The 27,585-nt window shown below is 37.2% G+C and overlaps 1 protein-coding gene across 1 annotated transcript in view; it reads right to left on the bottom strand.

Annotated features, from left to right (window-relative positions):
• Nucleotides 1-27,585, bottom strand: part of ROBO2 (roundabout guidance receptor 2) — a 933,205-nt gene that overhangs the window by 44,762 nt on the left and 860,858 nt on the right. The window contains exons 19-22 of the mRNA XM_007934915.1: nucleotides 20,577-20,619; nucleotides 19,003-19,130; nucleotides 11,636-11,917; nucleotides 4,864-5,020 (exon numbers count right to left, since the gene is read on the bottom strand). Coding sequence (XP_007933106.1) covers nucleotides 4,864-5,020; nucleotides 11,636-11,917; nucleotides 19,003-19,130; nucleotides 20,577-20,619 — 610 coding nt within the window. The remainder of the gene's footprint in view (nucleotides 1-4,863; nucleotides 5,021-11,635; nucleotides 11,918-19,002; nucleotides 19,131-20,576; nucleotides 20,620-27,585) is intronic.

Genomic DNA, 27,585 nt, shown 5'->3' with positions numbered 1-27,585 from the left:
TCCTACTTCCGTAGTGATACTGCCTCGGAAACCCAAGGAGGGGTCGCTATGAGTCGGGGCCGACTCGACGGCAAACAACAACAACAACAACACCAAAAAAAATAAAAAATAAAATAAAATACTTGGGAATAAATCTCATTAAGGGCACAAAAAGACCTGTACAAAGAAAACTACAAAACACTACTTCAAGAAACCATAAGAGATCTACATAAATGGAAGAACACACCATGCTCGTGGATAGGAAGATTGAACATTGGGAAACATTACCCAAAGTAATCTATACCTTTGATGAAATCATAATCCATATCCCATCAACATTCTTTAAGGATATGGAAAAAACAATCACTAATTTTATATGGAAAGGAAAGACACTTTGGATAAGCAAAGCACTACTGAAGAAGAACAAAGTAGGAGATCTCAAACTCCTGGATCTCAAAACTTACTATACAGCCACAGTAGTTGAAACGGCCTGGTATTGTCACAATGACATACACATAGACTAGTGGAATAGAATTCAGAACCCAGAAATAGATCCACTGACCTATGGTCAGCTGATTTTTGACAAAGGGCTGAAATCTATTAAATGGGGAAGAGATTGTCTCTTTAGCAAGTGGTGCTGACAAAACTGGATATCAATTTGCAGAAAAATGAAACAAGATACATATCTCATACCATATTACATCATACACAAAAGTAACCTTGATGGATCAAAGACTTAAAATTGAAACCTAAAACTATAAAGTTCTTCAAGGAAAAACTAGGGGCAAATTTAAGGGCCCTAATTGGTGGCATAAATACAGTCAAGCATAACCCAAAATGCACAAACAACAGAAGATAAAATAGATGAATGGAACCTTCTAAAAATTAAAATTTTATGTGCTTCAAAAGACTTCTCCAAGAGTAAAATGAGAGCCTACAGATTGGGAAAAAATATTCAGCAATGACATATCTGACATGGGACCTGTTTCTAAAATTTGTAGAAAACTCCAACACCTCAACAACAAAAAGACAAATAATCCAATTTAAAAGTGAGCAGAAAACATGAATAGACACTTCACCAAAGAGGATATTTGGGCGGCCAACAAACACATGAAGGAATGTTCACAATCACTAGCCATCAGAAATATGCAAATCAAAACAATGAGAGATATCATCTGGCCCCAGCACTAATAGCAAAGTTCAATGAGACAGAAAATAACAAATGCAGGCTAGGATGTGGGCAGATTGGGACTCTCAAACACTGCTGGTGGGACTGTAAAATGATATAATCACTGTGGAAAGCAGTATGGTGATTCCTTAAAAAGTTGAAATTAGAAATACCATTTGTCCAGCAATCACACTACTAGATGTATATCCTAAAGAAGTGAGAGCCAGGACAAGAACAGATATATGCACACCCATGTTCATCATAGCACTATTTATGATAGCAAAAAGATGGAAACAACCTAGGTGCCCATCAACAGAAGAATGGATAAGCAAACTGTGGTACATACACACACACACACACAATGGAATACTATGCAACATTCTGAAGAATAATGTAGAATCTGCAAAACACCGCAGAATGTGCATGAACTTGGAAGACATTATGCTGAGTGAAATAAGTCAATCACAGATGGACAAATATTGTATCACTTCATTATTGTAAAAAGTCATGGAAAGGTTTATATATGAAAAAAAACTTTCTTTGTTGCTTATCAGGGGTGGGTGGGGAGGGGAGGGAACACTACAAAAATAAATAATAATAATAAACTGAACCCAAAGAATAAGGATGTTGAATTCTGCTCAAGACTTCTTAGCAATGGTAAAAATTTGAATCAAAGTCTTTGTGTCATGTAGTTGAATTTTTATTTGCTTTAAGTATTAGTACTTGCTGGAAAAATGATATAATATAAAATACATATATAAATATTATATATGTATATAATTTAAAATATATATTATATAAATATAAAATTCATAATATATTTGAAATAGTCAAATATATATATATAGACTATCTAAAATATCAAATGATATTTTAGGGAATATAGACAAAAGAATTTCTAATATATATTCTGGCTGAATATGAAAATAATTCATGATGCCAAAATACGTAAAATACTTTTATTTTGTATCTTATCATTCTGAAAAAAAAAATGTTAAAAAAAAAGTGGCAATGTGTATCACTTCACCCATAAAATGAATATTTCCAATTCTTCTGCTGCCTAATAAAATCAGGTGAGAAATTAAGTATTTATTTTGATTGAAGTAGTTTTATTTCAATAGGTAATAAGCATAATTACAGTTTACTTATTTTCTAAGTAGACTCAGCAGTTTAAAAAAGAAAGGAAAGACTTGCAAATTACCAACAATTCTCATGTGATCTGAATTCACGACTTTATGCTTACAGATGTTTAACAGCTGTTACGTATTGAATTAACCCATCAGTTGCTCTGTGGGAGGAAAGACTTTTTAATCTTCCATAATGATTAAAGACTAGAAAACCCATGTGGCAGTTCTACTCTGTCATATAGGGCCATTATGAGTCCCAAATCTACTCTATGGCATACAACAATTGTATGAACTGAGGCCCCTCAAAATATGTATTGTGATCCTAACCATATACCTGTGGAGATACTCCATTTGGAATACCTTTCTCAGTGGTTGATCCTTTTCCCAGTGGTTGACAATGGTAACCAGGCACCATCTAGTTCTTCTTGAATCATGGTCAAGTAGGCTGAGGTCTGCATGGTCCACTAGTCCCTTGGACTAACAAAGGCTGTAATCTTTACAGAAGCAGAATGCCATATCTTTCTCCTGTGGAGCAACTAGTAGGTTCAAACCACTGACCTTTTAGTTAGCAGCTGAGAGCTTAATCACTCTGTCACCGGGACTCCTTATGTATATACACAATTCATATATACAGTATATATATGTGTGTGTATATGTGTATATATATAGAGAGAAAGAGATTGTTGTTGTTGTTGTTAGGTGCCATCAAGTCATCTCCAATTCATAGTGACCCTGTGTACAGTAGAACGAAACACTGCCCGGTCCTGTGCCAGCCTCACAATCTCTACTATATCTGAGCACATCGCCTTTGCCACCATGTCAATCCATCTTGTTGAGGGCCTTCTCCTCTTTCATTGACCCTCCACTTTACCAAGCATGACATCCTTCTCCAGAGAACGGTCCCTTCTGACAACATGACCAAAGTAGGTGAGACAAAGTCTGGCCATTCTTGCTTCCAAGAAGCTTTCTTGCTGCACTTCATCCAGGACAAATTTGTTAGTTCTTTTAGCAGTCCACAGTACTTTCAGCATTCTTCACCAACACTACAACTCAAAACCATCAACTCTTCTTCAGTCTTCCTTATTCATCATCCAGCTCTCACATGCATATAAGGTGATTGAAAATAACACAGTTTGAGTCAGGCACATCTTAGTCTTCAAGGGGACGTCTTTGCTCTTCAGCACTTGAAAGAGGTCTTTTGCAACAGATTTTCCCAATGCAATACGTATTTATATCTATAGACAGACATATATAAATAAACCCAAACCAAATCCACTGCCATCGAGTAGATTGCAACTCATAGCAACCTCTATTAGTTTTCCAAGGCTGTAAATCTTTACAGAACTAGGCAGCCTCATCTTCCTCCTTTGAAGCAGCTGGTGGGTTTGAACCACCAAGTTTCTGGTTAGCAGCCAATGTCTTAACCACCACGCCACCAAAGCTCCATAGATATATGTATGTATGTATATATGTATGTATGTATTCCATAACCCTGAGAAAAGGCAAATGAGGAATTTTAATGTTATGACATCAAAAGATATAGTTAGGAAATTTACTCTGGAGACATCAAAACAGAAAAGAAATAGAAACAAATTTTACAAGAGTGTATATGTGATTTTTACGTGAGCCAAGACAGGAAATGAAACCATTACTTAAATGTAAATCTTTAAATATTTCTATATAAAGGAAAACGTGGAAAAGGAAAAATTGCCATTACTCTGTATTCTTAGGTGGCATCAAGGCCCAGTCAAAAGAAATGTTGACTTGGGAACAGCGACTCAGGCAGAGAATTTAGAAATTTAAAAAGACTGAGTATGTTTCTTCCAAACTGTTCTTTTTGAAGGTAAAGAATAAAAAAGCATTGACGTCTTTTTGCTTTAAAGTCAAGTAACACAAACTAACAGAGGAAAAGACAAACAAGCAAACACTTGTGAAATGTTGGTAAAGTATAAGGAAACTGGTTACATTCAAAGACCCTCAAAGGAAATTTTCTAGCTTAAAATAGTTTTGTTACAGTGTGCATTGGCTTGAACTTCTTTTATTGTTCCTGCCCCTAAATTTCCATCAAAGCTGATGATTAAAGTCCTACCCACTGACCCAGTCCCTATAATTATTCTATTGTGAGGGAGCTCTACAGTGGGCGCCCTGCTATGGCCAGACATAAAGTCATTAGAGAACTGCTAGGGATGATGAAGAAGGTTGTTTTAATTCCCTTTTCAGCCCTTCTCAGAAGTGGCTCTTTAGTTCACAGAGCTGTGGGTAGTTGCTTTCAAACTAACAAGCAATATTATAAATGGAGGCTGCATTATCATGATTGCAGACAATCTAAAGCACTTGAGGGCCAAGGATTCCAGGTCTTCAATATGTGCTGTTTTGTATTTAGCAGCTAAAAATACATGGATGGTTCAAACAATCAAAAGGGTTAAAAAAATTACAGCCAAAAATAAAAATAAAAAAAAAGGTGGAAGGGAAAAGGAAAAAAAGGAGGGCAAGGAAAAGAGAATAAGAGAATACAAAATAAGGACAGAAATGCACCAAATGGGAGTAGTATAGTCCTTGCAATTTTGTGGGTATATAAATATTTTTTACCCATTTTCTTGCTGATCCACTGCATAGTGTTCCAGCTCTGTGCCAGGAAGGGGCTGGACTGGGGGAGGAGGTAGTGGGACATTGGCCCAGGTTGATCCATTGTTTTTCTGTGGTTTAGAAGCATTTTTATTTTTCTTCTTTTTTCCACCTTTCCCACCTGGAAGTAATAACACATTTATTCAGAGATACTGAATATCAGAACAAACAGAGTACATTTGATGGGAAGACGTACTTCTGTTTTCAAAACACCAGAATTAGTATGTTACGTTATTAAAAGCTATAAACAACAAAAAGAGATAATCAGAAAAACAATTATATAAATCACTCAAAATGATATTGTTTTTCTCTCAATATATTAATTGCAGAGCCGAATAAACAAAAATCATGGCTGCTGTATCAAAAGCACATTTATTGATTTATTCATATCTGCTGCTTCCACATTTTCATTGTTAGATAAAATAATGGGCCATAACAAATTCTTTCAAATGTCAGATTTTAGTGCATTTATAATGCTCTTTTGCATAATCTCTCTCAGTGGAAAATGCAGTGTCTAAGGATATAGGTTAAACTTTTCCATTAGAATTTATTCAATTTAATTAATCCAGGAGAGTAACATTTCCTCTCAAAAGTAACTGATAAAATCAATCAACCACAATCTGGAGAATAGTTGTAAATCTTTTGCAATGATACATTTTATAGACTTTTTAATTAATGCATGGTACAATAATTTTTGCACATAGTGAGAATAGTTCCCTGTTGTTTTAAGCATAACATTTCATAAAATTCTAATGAAGAGAAAGAAGTTAATGATATTCAGTAAGCAGTTTCAATACTATTGTAATACAAGTGAATTTGTGCACAAAACATGAAGAAAACATAACTCCACAGCATATGAGCCATATCAATGATAATATAGAAATTGTTGATACATGAAATTAAAGTTTGTCTTTTGTATAGTGCTGTACTTTTTCAAAATTAAGTACATAAGGCTGAACCTAAAGAAATGGACCACAGTTGGATACAGAAATGAATATTTTTTTTAGCAGAATGATAAAAGATGTTCCTAGGGAAAGTAAAGTAAATTCTATCACTCTCATCACAAAGTATAGCTATTGCTCAAAAAAAAAAAAAAACATTTTATTGACCCTTTGGACTTCATCTTTGTGGAAATAATAGTTCTGAGCATCAAATACTGGTAGTAGTTCTATCTAGTAATATAGAAATCATTAGATGTCTACTTAGAAACCCTGGTGGCACAATGGTTAAGGACTGAGCTGCTAACTGAAAGCTCAGTAGTTCTAACTCACCAGTTGCTCCTGTAAAGATTACAGCCTAGAAACCCTATATGGCAGTTCTACTTAGTTCCGATAGTCACTATAAATTGGAATCAACTGAAAGGCACATAAAAACAATAGCAACAGAAGTCTGCCCATCTCTCTTCTTCTACCAATCACTAATCTGTTTCAGCCAAATCATAAAATTCTACAACTTAACAATACCTTATTCAATGGTCAGAAATTGATAAAACTATTTAACTAGCCATGTACACTAGTGCCAATTATCTGACTGTGTATCTTTTCTAGGTAGTGTATACATGCACACACATAAAAAAAAAAAACTAAACCCCCTGCCATCAAGTGGATTCCAGCTCATAGCGACCCCCATTGGGTTTCCAAGGCAGTAAATCTTTATGGGAGTAGATTGCCTCATCTTCATTCTGTGGAACAGTTGGTGGATTTGAACCTCCAACCTTCTGGTTAGCAGTCAAATACCTTAGTCACTGCCCCACTAGAGCTCCTTACATGACCCCCCCCCCCAAAAAAAAACAACCAAATTCACTGCCATGGAGTCAATTTGACCCATGGCGACCTATCCTTTGGTTTCTGAGGTGGTATCTCTACAGAAGTAGATGGCGCAATCTTCCTTCTGAGGAGTGGCTGTTTGAACCACCAGCCTTCTGGTTAGCAGTCAAATGCCTTAGGCACTATGTCATCAGAGTTCCCACACATGTATTTAAAAGAGCATCTTGCAAATACAGCGCTTTCCCCTTCTTACCTCTGGCAGAATATGTAGTATTAATAGAAAGCAGAGCAGGTATCTTCTGCACAGAGGTTAACAGCTTGGTTTCTGGGATTGAAGACTAGCTTCTCTAACTTGATAGGTTAATCAGTAGCTATCACCTCAAATTTCCACATATGTAAAACAGATATTATAATGTTACTACTTCTTTGAGTTATTTTGAGAATTAAAAGAAATAACGCATGTGAAGTGCTCAGCATGTAAGGAATGCTTAGTAAATGCCAGTCATTATCTCCCTTTCCCATCTCTTCTCCCTCAAAGCAAATCCAGCTTCCTACTGTTTTATTAAGCCTTCTCCACGCCCAACTTTTCCAGGCCCAGTGAGCATCCCAAGAATAGCCTGATTCTGAGAATTAGAATAATAAAGGTGCTTAAAGGCAAGTCTTCAATTTTTGTCTTTCAGATTGTAGCTGTTAGCTGCTTTTCAGTTGGACCTGACTCATGATGAACCCATGCACAATGGCACAAAAAGCTGCCTGGTCCTGTGCCATCCTGTCCCCATGACTGGTTACTGATCAGACCACTGTGACCCATGGAGTTTTCACTTCCTGATAGATGTGCCTTAATCCTTTGTTTCCTGATGACCCACCAAAATCATAAACAAGGACTTTTTTTATAGCATCAGCACTATAATTCAAGATTATAGAGGAGTGACTTGGGCCATGTGTCCTGAGTAGCTTCCCCCCATTTGTAACTTCTTTCTTCTTAATATGTACAATTCTTCTTTATATGTACAATTCCAGAGCACTTTTATAAATAGTATGTGATCACCATCGTAACTGAGTGACATAGATAGGAAAGCTTTTGTATCTCTATTTTATTGATAAAAGATGAAAGAACTGAAGTTCTTTCTGGATGTTAAACAAAACATCTACATTCATACAGTGAGAGAGAACAGAACATGGAAACTTTACTGGGAGTTACTATTTCTGGCATTCTGAGCTTCATTCTATTGAAGCCCTTACCCCGGTTCAAGAAAGCTATTACCTATTCTTCCTAGTCTTTTGGAGATCACCAAAGGTTAAGCACTAGACTTCTAGTGGTGAAGGGTGGCAATTCAAACCCACCCAGAGATGGCTCAGAAGACAGGTTTGGCAATCTGCTTTTGAAATTTCACACCCTTGAAAATTCTCTGGAACATTTCTACTTTACATACATGGTGTTGGTATCAGTCAGCATCTACTCCATGCAACTAATAACAAAGCTGTTCAAAGAACATACTTACTAATGCATTTTGGAAGTACTACTGATCCATAGAGGGAATTTACCAAAAAAACAAAAACAAAGAGGGAATTAATGGGCTTTATATCCAGCATCAAATTTTCCCTATTTTGGGAAAATGCCTGCTCTCCCACTCCAGGATTCCAGGCAGGACTATTCATTAACATCTCTTGCCTTCTCATAACAATGAACTAAGTGGAGAACTTAACATGGTCGTGCATATATCACTTAGTGGTCAATTATACTCTTTTTATATTGAATCTTGAACCTAATTGAGTCAGAGTCTGTTGCTGTTACTTATAACCAAATAAGCATCAATTACTTTAAGGGGAGAATTATCAGCATTATATTTTAAGGATGTGTATTTTGACAAGTTGCAAAAATATTTGACCTCTAAAATGTAATTCAAAGTGTAACTATTTGAATTTGGCATTGGTTTGGTCTTAGCAAATGGCTTTTCTGTAAAGAAAATTATAGAAACAACTCATTCTAAAATTTAGTATCTATTCTTAAGAAACACTGTTGACTAAAACTGTTCTTGTTACTGATATATACATATGTGTGTATATCTATCTCTAGCTATGTATAAGGAGCTCTGGTAGCGTAGTGCCTAAGGCACTTGACTGCTAACCAGAAGGGTCGCTATGAGTCAGGTCTGACTCAACGGCACATAACAACAATAACAACAGCTATGTATATAATAACTATGATTACAGCTATTATATTGAAACACGTGAGTTCTCTTCCATATTTTTAAGGCTCCCTTTTTTAAGAGAAATCCTCAGAAATTAGGTATCAAATAAATTATAAAAATGTTTCAAAAACTTAGTATTGTCTAATTTTTTTTCCACCACTGATTATTTTAAATTGGATTTCATTGCTGTGCATGAATTAAGAAAATCTCATAACATATGATTAGATTTCTAGAGGACAATTTAATATTAAATTTGAGTCTTAGAAAACATATCTATTATTATAAGAATTCAACAAACTCTTTAATAGTAAATTCAATATATTTCATAAATTCATATATATATATATGAATAAATTCATAAATTCATATATATATATATGGAAGGAAGATGGGGCAATCTACTTCCATAAAGATTTGTCAGCTTCAAAACCCATTTTGGGGTTACTATAAGTTGGTATCGACTTGACAGCAGTGGGTGATTGATACATAGATGGATAGACAGACAGATAGCTATCACTTAGGAGAATAAGGAATTCAGAGAAACAGTAAGTACTATTGTGAATCATGTTCTCCTTAAAATTATTCTAAAGATAACTTTTGAGACTATACTGAATATTTAAATAAAACAATCAAAGCAAATCTTCTGTAACCTATGGTTTAGAGTATATAAGTTCCTTTACGTACTTTGAGACTTTGTTGTTGTTGTTGTTATGTGCCGTCGAGTCAAACCTGACTCATAGCAACCCCTCCTTGGGTTTCTGAGGCAGTATCACTACGGAAGTACGATTGCCCAACCTTCCTTCCGAGGAGTGGCTGGTGGGTTTGAACCGCCAGCCGTCCGGTTAGCAGGCAAGTGTCTTAGCCACTATGCTACCAGAGCTTTTGAGACTTTACATATCTCAAATTATATAAATAGGAAACAATATAAATTGCTTTTTAAGTATTCTAAACACTGTGAGACTCATTATCAATAAATGAAATTATAAAACACATACAAGGTCATTCAAAAAGGTCCTTATGTTATTAAGACTATTTAAATTCATAACAGATGTTTAAACTTCTAGAATCTATAATGCATCTAATCTTATATATAGGTAAGAAGAGCAAATGGCTCATTGGAGGGAAGAAAAAGCATTAACATTTTCAGACTGAGAGGGTATTATCTCCTGAGGAAAAGTAATTTATTAAATGTTACCCTAATTATCTAAAATAGTTAACTCTTTATGTGCTGGATGCCTGGTAGCATATGACATACCATAATAGACTATAATCTTTACTAAGAATCTATAGTTAAAAAAATTACCCCCACAATACAAACAAATAGCTCATCATTAATCTGAACAGATTAAGCAAATAGTGTCATGGAGTTAATTAGAAATGTGTAGATAAAGCCATCAGTTATGGAATGTAAATGCTATGGCTGGCAGTTAGAGTGCATCTACTACAACCTCTTCATTTTATAGGTGACAATCTTTGACCTGGAAAATATCACTGATACTCATCATGATAGGTATAGATTTCTCTTTAGTAATAAATGTTTTTCACCATATGTTCTATAGAATAGTTACATTATAGATTGTTACTTTGGATGATATATCTTGAATATGTATTATCATTTACAGCACAGAAAAATTTCAATATCAATGACTGTATGTGTTTTTTAATTAAAATTTCACAATAATTTCCCATATTAACATTCTTTTTTGGCACACTATCAGCACCACACACTACATAATCAGTTAACTGATAATAAATCCTATTATATGGAAATCTGGAAATATATATCAAGAAATAGGGAGCCATATCATTAAAAATATAGTATTACAAAAAAAATCTCCCAAATCATTTGCATTTTATTTAAATGCATCTTTTTGTGTCCATGCCATGGAACTTAACTTTCATGTGCGTGCTTATTATAAACGTCTCTTGACCTGTAAATAAGGTTCAAGGCAGATCAAACTGTTTTGCTCTTCAATGAATGGTATTTACTATTCATTAAATGCTACTAATATTAATTATTAGTAATACAATAGCAGTTTTTTCTAAAGGCATTCTTGTACAGTTAGTGCATAAGGGAGACTGATTTTTATCCTTCCCACCAAAGCAATATTTCATTAGAATGAACTGTTGTTGTTGAAAAGATAAATGCCTGACAGTGAGTTGTGATTCGGTATTTCTTCATGATTGTTAGGAACACAGGTCATATGTGATGACAAACAAATATTTCTCCTTACAGTAATGAGACCAACCTGAGAGACTGCCACTCCTTTCTGAGCTGTTGTGAGAGCTGGTGGTGCTGAAATCCTGTGACTGGTTGTGTGGCATTCTATTAGACAATCCCTCAGCCAATCGGTAGTCAGGGATGTAAAGTAAGGCTAAAGGTTAAAGGGCAAAGGTCATAGTGGCATCATGTGATTAGTTCACAGCACAAGCCCATGCAGAACATGCAGTTAGCAACTCAGAAGCAGATGTCGTGGGAGAGTGGAGGAATGTTTTGTCTACCCTATCCTAATGGAAGTAGAGATGGAGTGCTGATCACTATAGTGAAAAAGAGCTGCAAGCATGATTGGTGTTGGTGTGTGGTGGCAGCGGCTGTGGTGGAGGTGGTGGTGGCGGTGATAGGGATTGTACAAGGTATTGAATACATGCCAGTTTATTTATTTTTTAGTTTAAGTAGTAAACCTGGTAATGAATCACTGTCAAACAACAAATACTAATTTCTATCTCATGCACAAATGATATGAAAATAACTCCTGAGGAAACAAGAAACTGACTTACCATTGTTACCTTTGTTCTGATCAGGTAGAGAATAACCAAATCCCATCAGATCTGTTTTTTGCTGAATTGAGCTTTTCCATTGTGGGTCAGGCAGATCAACAGCCAATTCATGAATGCTATTGGAATGCAAGATCTGTGTTGTGGCATATGGGGTAGCCTGTGTTATTTGGCTGGAACTGTTGTAAGTGGTTTTCGTTGTGAAGTCAATGCTGCTATAAATGGCTCCATCTGAGAGCATTGTTGCTGTTTTATCCCCTTGGCCTGGAACTGGTGGCAGTACATCTGTGGTGAACATAGGGAAATGAAACAATTTAATGATGCACAGGAATCCCAAACTATCAGCACTGAAGATGAAAAATAAATGTGTTATGTCACACGTTTGCATTTTAGCTGAGATGGGCTTCATGAGCCAATGAAGGGTAGATGATATACAACCATCACCAAGCTATCAGTCTCAGTGACAGGCAGACCTACCACAAGTCCTTCATGTCTCACTGTTTAAAGCACCCCTTCCCCATTTTCTTCAACCATAAAAAATAAGTTTTGGATATTTCTCTACCGAACAATGCTTTCAGTTGTTCACCCCATTTCAGAAGCAATGAAATTATCAGCACTTTACGGAAGCAATGATGAGGGTGAATCTAGAAATCCTGGATGAAAGCATTTCTTTCTACTTTTCTTCCAAAGACATGGAATACAACTGCTGAATAGGTGCAAAAAATTCCAAAATTATACTACTCTATCAGGTAAATTTTTCTGATGCTTTAACTTGTCAATTATCTGATTTGATTGCATAGCTCCATATGGGAATGGAGCTGATGGTTTCAATGATTTTTTTTTTCCTTTGATAACAAAGGGAAACTTTCATGAATAAATCATTTTACACAATACAGCAGGATTTAACTAAAGAAAAAGCAATCTTAGTGATCAAGGAGTTTAATTTATGCTACCAATTCTTAGAAGGGGAGAATTATAGTTCAGCAAGAGTAAAATTAAACTTCAGGAACAACACTGAATATCAAACAGTCCATTTATCATTTTGGTATGCTGAAATATCTTTACATAGTGCTTTATAATTCAGAACTGCCATCTCACTTCTGAGCTCTTATTTTCACTTTTCAGAAGAAAGTCTAAGTGAATTTAAAAAAACAAATCACCTAATGACATTATTTCCTATAAGTCAGTTTTAAAAGTGAATCTAATTATAATATGTTCCTTAAAAATCTAGGTTTAGAAAGCTTAATTTCTTAGGACTTGAGATCATCAAATCCTTCAAACTCTTTCATGATAGGAAGTTTTTGACTAGTTATAGTACTGAAATGTTAAGTAAATCAAATATTGTAGTACAAAAGTCCAGTTTATCATTAGCAAAAAATAAAGTAGGGACTTTGTAAATATACCCTGGGAGTTTTAGAGTTTATGGGTATAGCAGTACTAGGAATAAGAATTCTTATAAAAATAATAGTTTTATTTTTATACTTTAAAAAGGTTTTAAAAATCTTCTTTAATTACCATGACAAGAAATGTATATTGCATTCTGTACATAGTATATATAAGTCCTTCTGAAGATTTTGCAGTATGAATTTCAAACTTGTTTCACAATTAAGTTAATTAATATTTTACTGAGGAGCTCTGGTAGCATAGTGCCTAAAGCACTTGACTGCTAACCAGAAGGCTGGTGGTTCAAACCCACCAGCCACTCCTAGGAAGGAGGGTTGGGTAATCCTACTTCTGTAGTGATACTGCCTTGGAAACCCAAGGAGGGGTCGCTATGAGTCAGGGCTGACTCAACAGCACATAACAACAACAACACAACAATATTTTATTGAAGTAATTTTTTAATGCATACAAGTGAGATAGTGAAACATATTCAAATGCATAAATTTCTTTAAGATGCATGTTGTTGTTCTTGTTAAGTGCTGTCGAGTCGGACCCCACTCATAGCGACCCCTCTTTGGGTTGCCAAGGCAGTATCACTATGGAAGTAGATTGCCGCATCTTCCTTCTGAGGTTTGAACCTCCAGACTTCTGGTTAGCAGTCAAGTGCCTTAGGCACTATGCTACCAGAGCTCCCTTAAGATGCATAAACACATAAAATTGTTTTCTGACTTCAAGAATTTCACAACTACTCTTTTTGCCTTCTTTCTTTAGCCACATACTAAATACAAAATTAGGCATTGAAGATGTTTCACTTTGAAGTGTTAGTGTCATTTTCATTTTCCAAAGCTCTTAATAGTATATCAAAATAGGTGAAAAGAGATCCTGCATCCGGGGGAAATTTCACAGTTTGGGTTCTCCCTCCTACTCCATGTTTTTTGCTGATGAATATTAAAGTGAATAAAATGTTTCTGTAACATGGACCCTAGCTTCCCAACACCTTGATTTGAGGGTCTCTACAACTCTAGATTTCAGATTGTGAGTTGCTTCAACCATAAGCTTTTGAAATGGCTGCATGCTCAAAAGTAAATAAATAGAAAGAAGCAGGAGTTCTGGTAGCATAGTGCCTAAGCACTTGACTGCTAACCAGAAGGCTGGAGGTTCAAACCCACCAGCCACTCCTTGGAAGAAAGATGGGGTAATCTACTTCCATAGTGATACTGTCTCAGAAACCCAAGGAGGGGTCGCTATGAGTCAGGTCCAACTCGATGGCACATAACAACCACAACAACTCTAGATTTCAGATTGTGAGTTGCTTCACCATAAGTTTTTGAAATGGCTGCATGCTCAAAAGTAAATAAATATAAAGAAGTAGTCCAAAAACTACTCTTAAGTAATTTTACTGTGAAACAACTAAAGCTACAGCCCTGGAAACAGAATCTTTCTATCCCTGCTGGATGAATATAAAGACATCCTTCAAGTCTAGATGCTTCTACACTGATATTTGTGCTGCATATTCCCTTCCAATATAACTTGGTAACTCCCACATTTTCAAAAATTAAATTCAATTATATCTCAACATTGATATATTAGGAGGTTTTACTTGAATATCTGGAAGTGGGTTTGTGTCCTATAACATCATATAGTTTGGAAATCTGGGCTGACCTTCCTCCCAACAGCTTGTACTGCCATTGTTAGGCAGGACTTTCTATTTTTCCACAGGTTCCACACACAATTTCATAGCAATCAGCCCTTATCAGAATTGGAGTCAGAAACCCCTGATATACATGAAACACTTCCTTCCAGTTGGAATTACTCATGGTTCACTCCATAGTCATTCACCACCTTACTTACACTTGTCCTCACGGCTTTGTTTCTTTTTTTGTCTAATCACTTGTATGCGTGATTGCTTCTTTCACTGTGTCTTAAGATTTTTGAGGATGGGAGTATATGGGATTCATGTCTGTATGCCCATAATTCCTCAACCCATGTTTTGAGGAGAATAAGCAATTATTGACTGAATGGCTGAGTTAAAGTGTTATAGTTTGTATTGGCTGCAAGTAGACTTTGCAATAATTAGTATTTTATTATTCAAAATACTATTTTTATTACATTTCAACATGTATTGGCATTCCATTCTTAAAGAGAAAATGTTAGTATCCTTGATGATTCTTTGAAAACAATATGGTTACATAGCCATTCATATGAAATATACTTTTAGAGCTGTACAGTAGTACAGATTAAAAACCAAACACAAACAAAGCAACAACAACAAAAGCCCCATCTTTAAAATAAGATAGATCTGTATTATACATCCAGATATACAAATTATTCATCTAAGTAAACCTTATTCTTGATCTTTAAAATGAAAATATGATGAATGACATCATTTATTCACAGTGCAAAGGCAATGAAATACAATTTATTAAAAAAAAAAAAAAAAAGAACTATCAGTATTTCTGGCAAATGGCAAAGGCAGTGAGAAGAGATATAGTAAACCTTGCAAAAATTTTGGCTTGGCCTTGGTATTCAAGAGATGGTAATGGAAGAAAAATCTTGAAAATCTACAAATATGGCTAAATATGTTGTTGTTGTTGTTGTTATGTGCCGTCGAGTCAAACCCGACTCATAGCAACCCTCCTTGTGTTTCCGAGGCAGTATCACTATGGAAGTAGGATTGTCCAACCTTCCTTCCAAGGAGTGGCTGGTGGGTTTGAACCACCAGCTGTCTGGTTAGCAGGCAAGTGTCTTAGCCACTATGCTACCAGAGCTCCCTAGCTAAATATAGCTATAGTTAATTGGACAGAGACATTTTAGATGTTAGAGTAGCCTGCTAGAAACTGGTGGTGAGGGAACTTCCATATTTTGGTGTTTATTTCTTGATATAAAGATGGAAAGATGTGCTATTCCAATTCATACACAACAAATAAAAGCAGCAGCTATTACTTAGTTGATAAAAAAGCATCAGAACAGAATTCCTTTGACAAAATTAGTTTGGGTAGAGATGAGGGGGATGGATGCTCTAGTTTCCCAGTAGGGAGATTCTCTGATACAGACCTAGCCAGTAGAGAGTAAGAACATAGTGGCAGAGTCTGGTCATCTAGGGGAGACCCTGAGCAAGTAAGAAGCCTACATGCAAGATATATTGGTTACCTAGTGCCACTCTAACAGAAAATATCACAGTGGAATGGCTTGAACAAACAGGAGTTTATTCTCTTACAGTTTTGGAGGCCAGAGGTCCAAGTTCAAAGTACCAGGCTCTAGGAGTTATGTGAAAGCCCCTCTACCTTGGGCTTCAGCTCTGCCCCTTGCTCCCAGACCACAGAAGCTGGAGGCTTTCTTCACTCATGCAGCTGCTGGCTGCTGAGGCTGACAAACCCAAGGTCTATAAGTAAAGAGGCACAGTCCCTATATTACCAAACCACATGCAAGCCATTGATTCAAGTCTATGAAATGTCCCAAGATCAGCAGAGCATGGCAGGCTGCTGAACAATGAATCAGCTACATGCAGGGTCCAAGCATGCCAAAAAGCTGTAGACTATTCCCAAAGTTTCTCCTTATATATGGGAAGCAGACTACATTCCTAAAGCAGCTGCTCAGTTGCTTGTGGTAGATTCCACCATGGAGCCAATTGTCAGTCTCATCATGGGGAATAACCACCACTAGCTGCCCAGCCACTCAAAACCAGGCCCAGCCAAGATGACATATAACCTTAACTACCACATGGGGGTACTGGCTTACAGTGGGGAAGCTGGATGCTAATGAGTCATACTTTTATTTCTTTCATTTACTTACCGGAGGCCTATGGGCACTGACTATATGTGAAGCTCTAAACTAAGCTGTGGTAGTTATGTTTGTGTGTCAACTTGGCTGGGCCTGGTTGAGTGGCTCGGCAGCTGGTGGTAGTTATTCCCCATGATGAGACTGGCAATCAACTCCATAGTGGGATCTACCACAAGCAGTTGAGTAGCTGCCTTTGGGATGAGATCTGCTCCCTGTATATAAGGAGAAGTCTTGGGAATAGTCTCTAGCTTATGGCACACTTAGACCCTGCATGTACCAGTGTCATTGCTCAGTAGCCTGCTATGCTCTGCCAACCTTGGGACTTACAATGGACTTAAGTTAATGGCCTGCCATGTGGATTGGTAACATCGGGACTGTTCCTTTTTTACTTGTCAACCTTGGGGCTTCTCAGCCTCAGCAGCCAGCAGCTGTCTGAGTGAAGAAACGCCTCTAGCTCCAGTGGGCCGGGAGCAGGAGGCAGAACTAGACCCCAAGGTTGAGGGGCTTTTACCCAGCCCCTAGAGCCTGGCACTTTGAACTTGGACTTAAAGCCTCCACACTGTAAGAGAATAAACTCCTGTTTGTTAAGGCCATCGCATTTGTGGTATGTTTCCTGTCAGAGCAGCACTAGGTAACCAGAACATAAGCCCATATATAGAGTCATCTATTTCTCCTCATAGATGATTATGTAGAAACAGTTATTTGGTAATTTAGCCTAGCTCTGCACTGTCTGCATTAATTCTCCCTACAAGTGCATAAATCTTCCAGTGGCTCCATCCAAATGTGCCTAGATTACACCACTACTCTCCTAATCAGTCTCCCCAGGTTTCTAATCTATCTCCGTTCTCTATCCAGCAGTAGAAGGAATGACCTAAAGCAGTACATGGATCCCATCATTCGCCTCTTAAAATCCATTAATGCCTTCAATTTCCCTTTATAAGTAGCTTAAAAGTTGGATTGTTACCTGTACCTCTCTATTTCTCACCACTTCTGCTGCCTTGCATTTCATATTCAAATGATGAGAACATTCAAAAATTTTCTCAAATAAGTCAATCTCTCTCTTCTGGACCTAAAATATGGTAGCTTCTCTTCCCCACACTTTTTTTTTTTCACACTTGTAACTAATTCCTACTTACACTTCAGATATTCAATAGCTCTCTCTTTATGAAGCTCTCTTATTCTTGAGTAGCCTTCCTATACGCAGTACTAGCAAGGCAGCTGAAGTCAATATATTGTTTGCACAGTCTTTTACCAATGGAAAACTCGTTTATGCTCATCAAGGCAAACTCTGGGACCAAAAGCTTCTCTACTCCTATCTTTTTCTAAACCCTTCTCTCTGTCATTGACTGGAAGAAAGTTGAAAAGGGGAAGTTGGTGATATGGTTGTTATTTATAGTAGGTCCAATTCTGTTTCCTGGTAAGGATCTATGGAGAGGTATCTGGCACCACATTTTGGAAGTAATAGCATGTCAGCTATTTAGTATCATTATTTCTTTCATTTTGGATATCAGTTATCAATTGTGGAATTGCAGATTAACTTTCTCTCAGCATGTTTTTTATAGTTATTTAATTGTCTACTCCTTCATATATTACATGAGGTAAAGACCATGTCATATCAATATTCTTATTGCCTGTCATAGTGCCAGGTATACAGCAGGTACTCAACTATATTTTGAATGAGACTTAGAGAAGTGAAACAACAGGTTCAAAATCATAAGTCCTAGTTATCAGTATAGTATCAAAACCAAACTCACTGCTGCTGAGTTGGATCTGACTCATAGTGACTCCTCCTTGGGTTTCCGAGGCAGTATCACTATGGAAGTAGATTGCCTAACCTTCCTTCCAAGGAGTGGCTGATGGGTTTGAACTGCCAGCCTTCTGGTTACCAGTCAAATGCCTTAGGTGCTATGCCACCAGAGCTCCCAATCAGTATAGTATACCTCCTAAAAATAAAGTATATTCAGAGAATCTGTCTTCTTTGTTAGTAGTGACTTTCCTAAAAGCTTGGTTTTACTCACAATAACATAAACACAATACCTTTATATTGAAATATTTAGCAAATGCTCAGTACTGTTAGTACATGTACTTCATTAACTTTATTATAGAAGAAAATACTCTCAATATGTTCTTTTCTGGAAAAAAAAAAAAAAAAAAAATTCTGGGAAAGCCAAATAAATAAATAAACAATTTTCAAAAACATCACTTACCTCCACGCCCAAAATTTCCAATCTCATTTGGGCCACTATTGCTATTGTTCACGGGCAAGCTTGTGGCTGGCCAGGAATCAGCAAGCCATGGATAATTGGGATCAGCAGCATTTAGAAGTCCTGGACGGCTAAAATAGAAAGAAAAAAGAAATCAGTCAAGGGAACTCAATGAGAGATTGACTTTATTGAAGTCACAAGTACTAAGAAGGATTAAGGAATTTAACATTTTAATATACTTCATCTTATAATATGGGGTATCTCAAGAATTAAACTATTTCAGCAGTTTACTACCATTAAATATAGATCAACCTTATCATGGGAAGGACAGCATCCTTGTCTGGGATTCTGTGAACATCCAAATGAATTCAGTTGTCTGAATTGAAATTGGTGGGAATCGACAGTAGCGTAGTGGGATCCCAAAACAAGCCTTGATGACAAATTGCTACCTCAAAGGAATAATTGTTCACAGTGATTGCTCAGTGTCAGCCATTTCTAGGACTTAGGGCTATTGCTTCCTCAATTCTCCAAGTTCCAATATGTATCTGTCCCCTATAAGCTATAACCTCTGTTATGAGCCTTCATGCTTGATTTAGAGGCAAGGAATTTGAGGGAAATTAATGAACAGTACCTATATTTAATATTGTCCCATCAGTAGCACATTTCCAAGTTGTTTAAATTGCAAAATATCAAGAGTATATCAAATTGTTTACGATAATAAAAGATCCCTTATGATCCAATCAAATATGTAAATAACATCCATGCGGAAATCTTCATTCATATCATATTTAATAGAATTCCCATGTTTAATATAAAAGATGATATTTTGATTCCTTTCCAGATTATTAGCATACTTACAAAGTAATAGCAACATCTATAAACATTGTACTATTTTTTTTTTTTTTTTTTGGATAGATCCCTTCTGGTACTATCCCTAAGAGAAACGTGTTTCTATGGAAACTGCAGTAAGAAGATCCAACCTATTTCTTGCTACATCCAATAGCTCTCATTAGGCCTAATCTCTTTTTGCTACAATATTGATTAAATGGGAGATTGGAAGTTATTACCAGAGCCTAATTACAATCTCCATATTGGCAAAGGGAAAATAGATGAGGATATATGGGTTTATTATCTGTTTTTATCAATTTCAATTGAGTATCCAAAGTTGTGGAATCCAGTCCTATCAATCTACAGCCTATTCATCATCCATGAATCATTTACTTTGTGATCGATTATGTGTAATTGTTCACTCACAGCAATTTAGGGAGAGCCAATAAGGAGTCTTAAACAACAGCAACTTCATTTGCTAATGTCTAATTAATGCAATAAACATCCTGCTAACAAATGAACACATTCCTTGTGATATTTACTACTAATTTCTTTAGGGGCATCTGGGAGATATGAAACATCTGGACTTGATTCCTCTAAAGTGCACAAAAGATAGATCATTAAACTTTGTGGTAAGCCATTTAATTCCTCCTAGAATTCTCAGACTTATAAGTGATCATTTATTACAATAATAGCCTCTTACTATAAAATTCTCCAGTCCTGATTAAAAATAAAAATGTTTAGCATACCTTCCATTGCTCATTAGTCCTCCATCTCCTCTCTGAAATGTAACTGTAAAATAATAAAAAAAAGAGAGAGAGAGAGAGAAATGCATACACAAATAGCTGATATTAATTGCAATTAATAGCAACTACATATTGGCCCTTAGTTTACATTTGAAGCCTCTGGGGATTTTTAAAAAATATAATTAACATAATTGTACAGAGAGTAACAAGCAAGTGGTTTTGTGCATAGCAAAGCTGTCATTTGCTCCAACTTAAATGAAACACTTTCAAAAGTTAAATGCAGAGTTAATTAAGGATCATTTGTATTTTGAAGTCAAGAACACTTTAGATTAGAACATATATCTGTTTGGAAGATGGACATAACAATACTGTGAACTTATCAGATCATGACTTTATATCTTAACACAAGAGTGTTAACAGAGAGATAATAGGGTTTGTTGTTGTTAGGTGCTGTGGAGCCATTTCCAGCTCCTAGTGCCCTGTGTAGGATGGAACAAAATACTGCCCAGTCCTGTGCCATCCTCACAGTTGTTGCTATGCTTGATTCCATTGTTGTAGCCACTGTGTCAATCCATCTCGTTGAAGGTCTTCCTCTTTTTCACTGACCCTCTGCTTTACCAAGAATGATATCCTTCTCCAGAGACTGAAACCTCTGAGTAACACGACCCAAATATATAGAGACGAAATCAGACCATTCTCACTTCTAAGGAGCTATTGAGAGTATCTTCTTCCATAATTAAAGTTAGTGAAGTACATGCACTAACAGTACTGAACAAGTTCTGCCAAGTTCTTCCAAGGGAGATTTATTCCCCAAAACCACAATTCAAATGTATCTCATGTGTAGCTTTCACATGCATATAAGGCTATTGAAAAGATAACTGTTTGGGTTGTTGTTTGCCATCAAGTCAGCCCGACTCATAGTGACCCCTCCTTGGGTTTCCGAGGCAGTACCTTCCGAGGAGTGGCTGGTGGGTTTGAACCACCAGCCTTCTGGTTAGCAGGCAAGTGCCTTAGCCACTATGCTACCAGAGCTCCTTATTTGGGTTAGGTTGCTTTTTAACTTTAAAGAGGTCTTTTGAAGTAGATTTGCCCAATGCAACACTTCTTTGATTTCTTGACTGCTGCTTCCATAGGCGTTGATCCAAAAAAAATGAAATCCTTGAAAACTTCAGTCTTTTCTCCATTTATCATGATGCTGTTTATTACTCCAGTTGTGAGGATTTCTGTTTTATGTTGAGGTATAAACCATACTGAAGGCTGTAGCCTTTGATCTGTATCAGTAAGTACTTCAAGTCTTCTTCACTTTCAGTAAGCAAGGTTGTATCATCTGTATATCACTGGTTGTTAATGAGTCTTCCTCCAATCCTGATAGTGCGTTCTTCTTCATAGAGTTCAGCCTCTCAGATTATTTGCTCCGCATACAGATTGAATAACTATGGTGAAAGGATACAATCCTGACACACACTTTTCCTGATTTTAAACTTTGTCATTGTTTCTTTCCAAAGATGTAGTCAATTTAATTCCTGTGTACTGTGTATCTGGTAATGTCTCTGTACATAGTCACTGTTTATGTTGTTGCAAAAAAGTGTTTTCAATGAATAAATGATTGGTCTTGCAAAATACAATCATGTGATCTTTGGCATCATTTCTATCACCAAGGCCCTATTTTCCAACTACCCATGCTTCTTCATTTCGAACTTTCCATTCACCAGTAATTATCAATGCATCTTGATTGCATGCTTGATCAATTTCAGACAACAAAAGTTAGTAAAAATCTTCAATTTCTTCATATTTGGGGCATAAATTTGAATATTAACTGTTTTTTTTTGTAATTATATGGATATTAGCCTATCACTGAAAGCACTGTACTTCAGTATAGATCTTGAAATGAAATTAAATGAAATTTGTCTCCGAATGCCTCGCTATTCCTCTTCAATTTATCATTCCCGGAACAGTAGATTATATGATTTCTGATTCAAAATGGCCAATACCAGTCCATTGCAGCTCAGTAATGCCTTGGTTATTGATTTTAACATGCTTTCTTTCATTTTTGACAACTTTCAATTTTCCTAGATTCATACTTTATACATTCCAGATTCTAGTTATTAATGGATGTTTACAGGTTTTTCTTCTCATTTTGAATCATGTCATTCCAGAAATGAAGATCCTGAAAGCTTTACTTCATCCACATCAGTAAGGTTGCCTCTACTTTGAGAAGGCAGCCCTTACCCAGTCATATTTTGAGTGTTTTCCAACCTGAGGGGCTCATTTTCTGACACTATACCAGACAATGTTTCACTGTCATTTATAAAGTTTTCAGTAGCTAATTTTTCAAAAGTGGATCATCTCTTTCTTCTTACTAATTTGTCTTAATCTGGAAGCTCTGCTGAAACCCATTCACCATGGGTGATCCTGATAGTATTTGAAATATTGGTGGCATTGTTTCCACCATTACAGCAACATGTAAGCCACTATAGTATGACAAATTGACAGATGAGTCAGTTATAAATTGTGATTGTAGGGATTGAAACAGGATAACTCAATCAGGTAGTATCATGCTTTGAATTAAACAAGAAAAACAAGTATTGAATGACTACATATATCTCACCATCAGAGATCCTTTCAGGAAAACTTAAAAGCATTATAAGTTGAAAAGCTACAGTTACAAGAGACATGAGCAGTGAGATTTGTTTCAGTGGCTCCAGGCTCATAGAAGCATGAGATATTGTAAAAGAAAGAAGGAAGGGCCCTGGGAAGTGAAACTTTGGATTCTTAGATGGTTACTTTGGTTGGTTTTACCTATTAAAGGAGATAATTGATCCAGAAGCTAGGGCTTTTGCTTACACCCAGCCAAAGGCCCAAGGCCATATACATAGAATGGGAAGATAATCAAGGTGAAGAGATGAAACTGAAATGTCTTAAAAAGGATTATGTGTTCATCTGAATGTACTATGGATATTGAATGATCTCTTACATACTTGTACATTAGAAATGATTGTTGGGTAGGGATAACAGAGAGTGTATAAGTCTGCTTTCAGCCAATATTTGATTGGATATGTTAAAAAAGGAAATAGAATTTGCCCAGAAAAACACAGGCTTTTGTTTCAAGCCCTGTGTGTAGAGTATAGGGGGCTTAGGTAAGAAAACCTGAGCCCCATCCAGAAATACTGAGAGAACAGAAGATCTGCATTTGAAGCAGGGCCTACGGGGGGGGGGGGGACAACAACTATTGGCTTTTTGAATTTCAAGCAAGAAGTTTGGCTTTGGATCCTTCAAGGCAGGAAAGTCACAGTCCATGAGAGAATCCCCTTTCAGGACTGGAAGTTAAAAGAAGCTGGCAAGTAGAAAGCCTTGTATGCTGCTTGGTTGTGACCACCTGGGTCCACTTGAGTGGAGATGGGGGGAGTGGCAGCAATGAAGAAACGGGCTGAGTTTGGTATTCTTTGACCTAGGCAATGGAGATGAGGGTTGAGAGGAAGGGCTGGCTAGTCTAAAGTTCAATGAGTTGTATGGAGCAAGTCCCTGAGGACTAAGGATGAAAGAAAAAAGGTCTTGGCTTGTCTGAAGTAAAGGGAAGCATGTGACTCCCAAAATTTGACAGCTGGTATGCATGGCCTAGCTGGGATGACTAGGGCTAAGCTGACCAGAACCTGACCAAAAGAAGAGGAAGATGTTTGACACTGAGCAAGTGTTAAGTTGCAATTCGAGAGCTTGCATTGGGCTGCATTTTGCTTGTTTATGGATGCAGATGCCCAAAGTTTCCAAGCAAAACAGAAGATTCCTCATAGAGAAAGGAACATGCTTGTCTCCTCAGAGTACTAGTTTGATAGGAATGGACAAATTAGAAATTGGCTATCTAAAATGGGGGAGATTCCAAAAGAGTCTAAAAAGAACTTACAGATTGGGAAAAAATATTTGGCAATAACATATCTGACAAGGGACTTATCTCTAGAACTTATAGAAAACTCCAACACTTCAATAACAAAAAGCCAAATAATCTAATAAAAAAAAAATGGGCAGAAGACATGGATAGACACTTCACCAAGGAGGATATTCAGGTGGCCAACAAACATATGAAGAAATGCTCACAATCATTAGCTATTAGAGAGATGCAAATCAAAACAATGAGATACCATCTTGCTCCAGCACTAGCAGCAAAGTTCAACAAGACACAAAATAAATGCTGGCAAGGATGTGGAGAGATTAGGACTCTCATATACTGCTGGTGGGAATGTTAAATGGTACAACCACTATGGAAAGCAGTATGGCGATTCCTTAAAAAGTTGGAATTAGAAATACCATTTGATCCAGTTATTCTATTACTAGGTATATATCCTAAAGAAGTGAAAGCCATGACAAGAACAGACATATGCACACCCATGTTCATCGCAGCACTATTTACAATAGCCAAAAGATGGAAACAACCTAGGTGTCCATCAACTGAGGAATGGATAACCAAACTATGGTACATACACACAATGAAATACTATGCAACCTTAAATAATAACCTAGAATCTGCAAAACACTGCATAACGTGGATGAGCTTGGAGAACATGATGCTGAGTGAAATAAGTCAATCACAGAAAGACAAACATTGTATTAGTGTGTTATTGTAAAAATCAAGGAAAGGCTTATATATGGAAGGGAATTTTCTTTGTTGGTTACCAGGCATGGGAGGGGAAGGGAGGGAACACTGTTAGATAGGTAGAGATAAGTATTGATTTGGATGAAGAGAATGGCAATGTACCAAATGTGAGTGATCAGCATGGTGACTTTGAGGAAGAGGAAGACATAGAGAGGTATATGGGAGGTATAGACAACAAAGATGAATCCTCTTGAGTATATAGTACTGCGTTGTCAGTGAAGGCAAACATGGGTGTATGGGTGGATAGATGGGTGGACAGGCTGAACTATTAGGTATGTCTATGAAGTCTGGAGTGTACCCAAAACCATCTATAGGATTGGCAGACAGTGGTCCTATAAGTGTATTTGTATCATCTGAATTCCCAGGTGTATAGCAGAGGTGACAAGGGACAAGCTTGTAGTCACTTCTTGGTCACAGGCAGCTACCAAGAGGGACTGAGTAGTTGAACCTGTGGGCTCAGGACCATAGTCACAGGAGACATCAAGCTTATTGGTATAACATACTACACAAAACATTGCTCCACCTCCTATTTTGGAAGTAGCAACTGGGATCTTAAAAGCTTGCAACCACCCATCTAGATACAACGATGGATCTCTCCTCGTCCAGAGCAAAGAAGAATGAAGAAAACCAAAGATTCATGAAAGCAATTAGTCCTAGCAACTGGTACACCATGCAAACCGCAGCCTATATGACTATGGAACTAGAAGAACTAGATGGTGCCCAGTTACCAATGTCAACCCATCAGAGGGAGATCTATGTAGGAGACCCTGGATAGAGAGGGAAAACAATGTGGAACAAAACTCAAAATCATTTGGGGAAAAAAAAGGGGAACCAGGTTTGCTGGTCTGATAGAGCCTGGTGGAACCACTGAGACTATGGCCTCTAGCTGCCCTTCAGGTCTGGAATTGAATCCACACCTGTGGCTTCCAGGCAAGCAAAAGATAGGTATAGGAGTTGAACATTTACCTGAGGTAAATACACTCCTTGGAGAGAACAATCATGGGAGAAAGAAGGGCTGTTTATGTACAGGGAGACAGCTCAGTGCGCAGGGGTGCATGGAGGGATGGACAGAGGGGAGAGGTGACTGTTGGGAGGAAATGGGATGGGAGTTGTTGCATTGTGGTGAATTGTGGTCAATGTCATGAGACAAAGTGTATGTCAGCTGCTGTATGGAAAGTGAATGTGCTCTGTAAATTTTCACCCAAATCACAATTAAAATATAAATAAATTAATTAAATAAATGGGGGGAGATAAAGTCATGAAGTGGCTGGCTTACACACTTTCATGGTTGTGGTTATTCTTAAACTGATGGTGAAGGGGATACTAATTTTTGAAGTATAAGAGGGATAATGGCTAGAAAATCCAGGGGGTGGCCTGTGGTGTAGTGAAATACATGATATGGCTTTTCTAGCCATAGTCTTTGTAACTTCCACTTTGTTGCGGACAACTGAGTAGCTGCCTGTTAAAGTCATCCACCTGGGGCAGCATGAAGTAATCTTCTAGGAAAGTTTTCTCTCTCCCCCCACTCCTCTCTCTCAGGTGTGTAGAACTCTGATGTTGGGATTGGTTGGTTTTGCCACTCTGCTAGGCTCAAAATGAACCTTCCTAGAGGCAGAAGGAATCTCTCTGACTGCCAGCTGAGAGAGACATACTGCTGAGAGATACACTGCTGAGAGAGACTGCCATCAGAGAGAGACTGCCGGCTTAGGGAGACTCCTGGCTGAGAGGGATTGCCAGCTGAGAGAGTCTGCTGGCTAAGAGAGACTGAGCACATTCCTGAACTTGAAATGTAGCCTGTTGCTTCCCTAATAAGCCCCATAATCTGTGAGTTTCGTGTGGCCACTGCAGTGAATTTTCGAACCCAGCAGAGAGGTGGTGGGTGCTGCAAGAGGGATGGTTGGTGTCAAGGTTTGTAAGAGGGCTGGAAGGTGGTGGCATATCTGACCTCACAGAAGGCGGCCTTGGGCTTCTGGTTGTGATTCTGTCTTCTTTTTGTGAATTTAGAGGAGGTCAGAAGATGCCACCTCCATGCCCCTTTGGCACATGAAGATAATAATAATAATAAATAATGTGATGACTATTTTATTTCATCATTTAACTCTTAGGAAAATGAAATTTTCAAATAATTCACACTGTATATATTCCAATTGTATGCGATGATTCCTAAACCCAAGGCTATTATAAAACTAAGAAACTTACTGGTAACTTCAACAAACACACAGAAGAATCACAGAAGGTAAGCCCACTATTTCCAGTCAATGGTTTGTGTTTCAAAAAGCCAATAATATGAATGCTGTTTTCTAGAATTGGCTAAAGAACATAAATATGAGTTCAGGTCCCTTATCCAAAACCTTGTCACTAAATGTT

The sequence above is a fragment of the Orycteropus afer genome, unplaced genomic scaffold (assembly GCF_000298275.1).
Source record: "Orycteropus afer afer isolate SDZICR_OR568_19922 unplaced genomic scaffold, OryAfe1.0 scaffold00022, whole genome shotgun sequence".
In the NCBI taxonomy this organism is placed as follows: domain Eukaryota; kingdom Metazoa; phylum Chordata; class Mammalia; order Tubulidentata; family Orycteropodidae; genus Orycteropus; species Orycteropus afer.
Note: the sequence above shows the minus strand (reverse complement) of the source record. Positions and strands in the feature narration are given on the sequence as shown.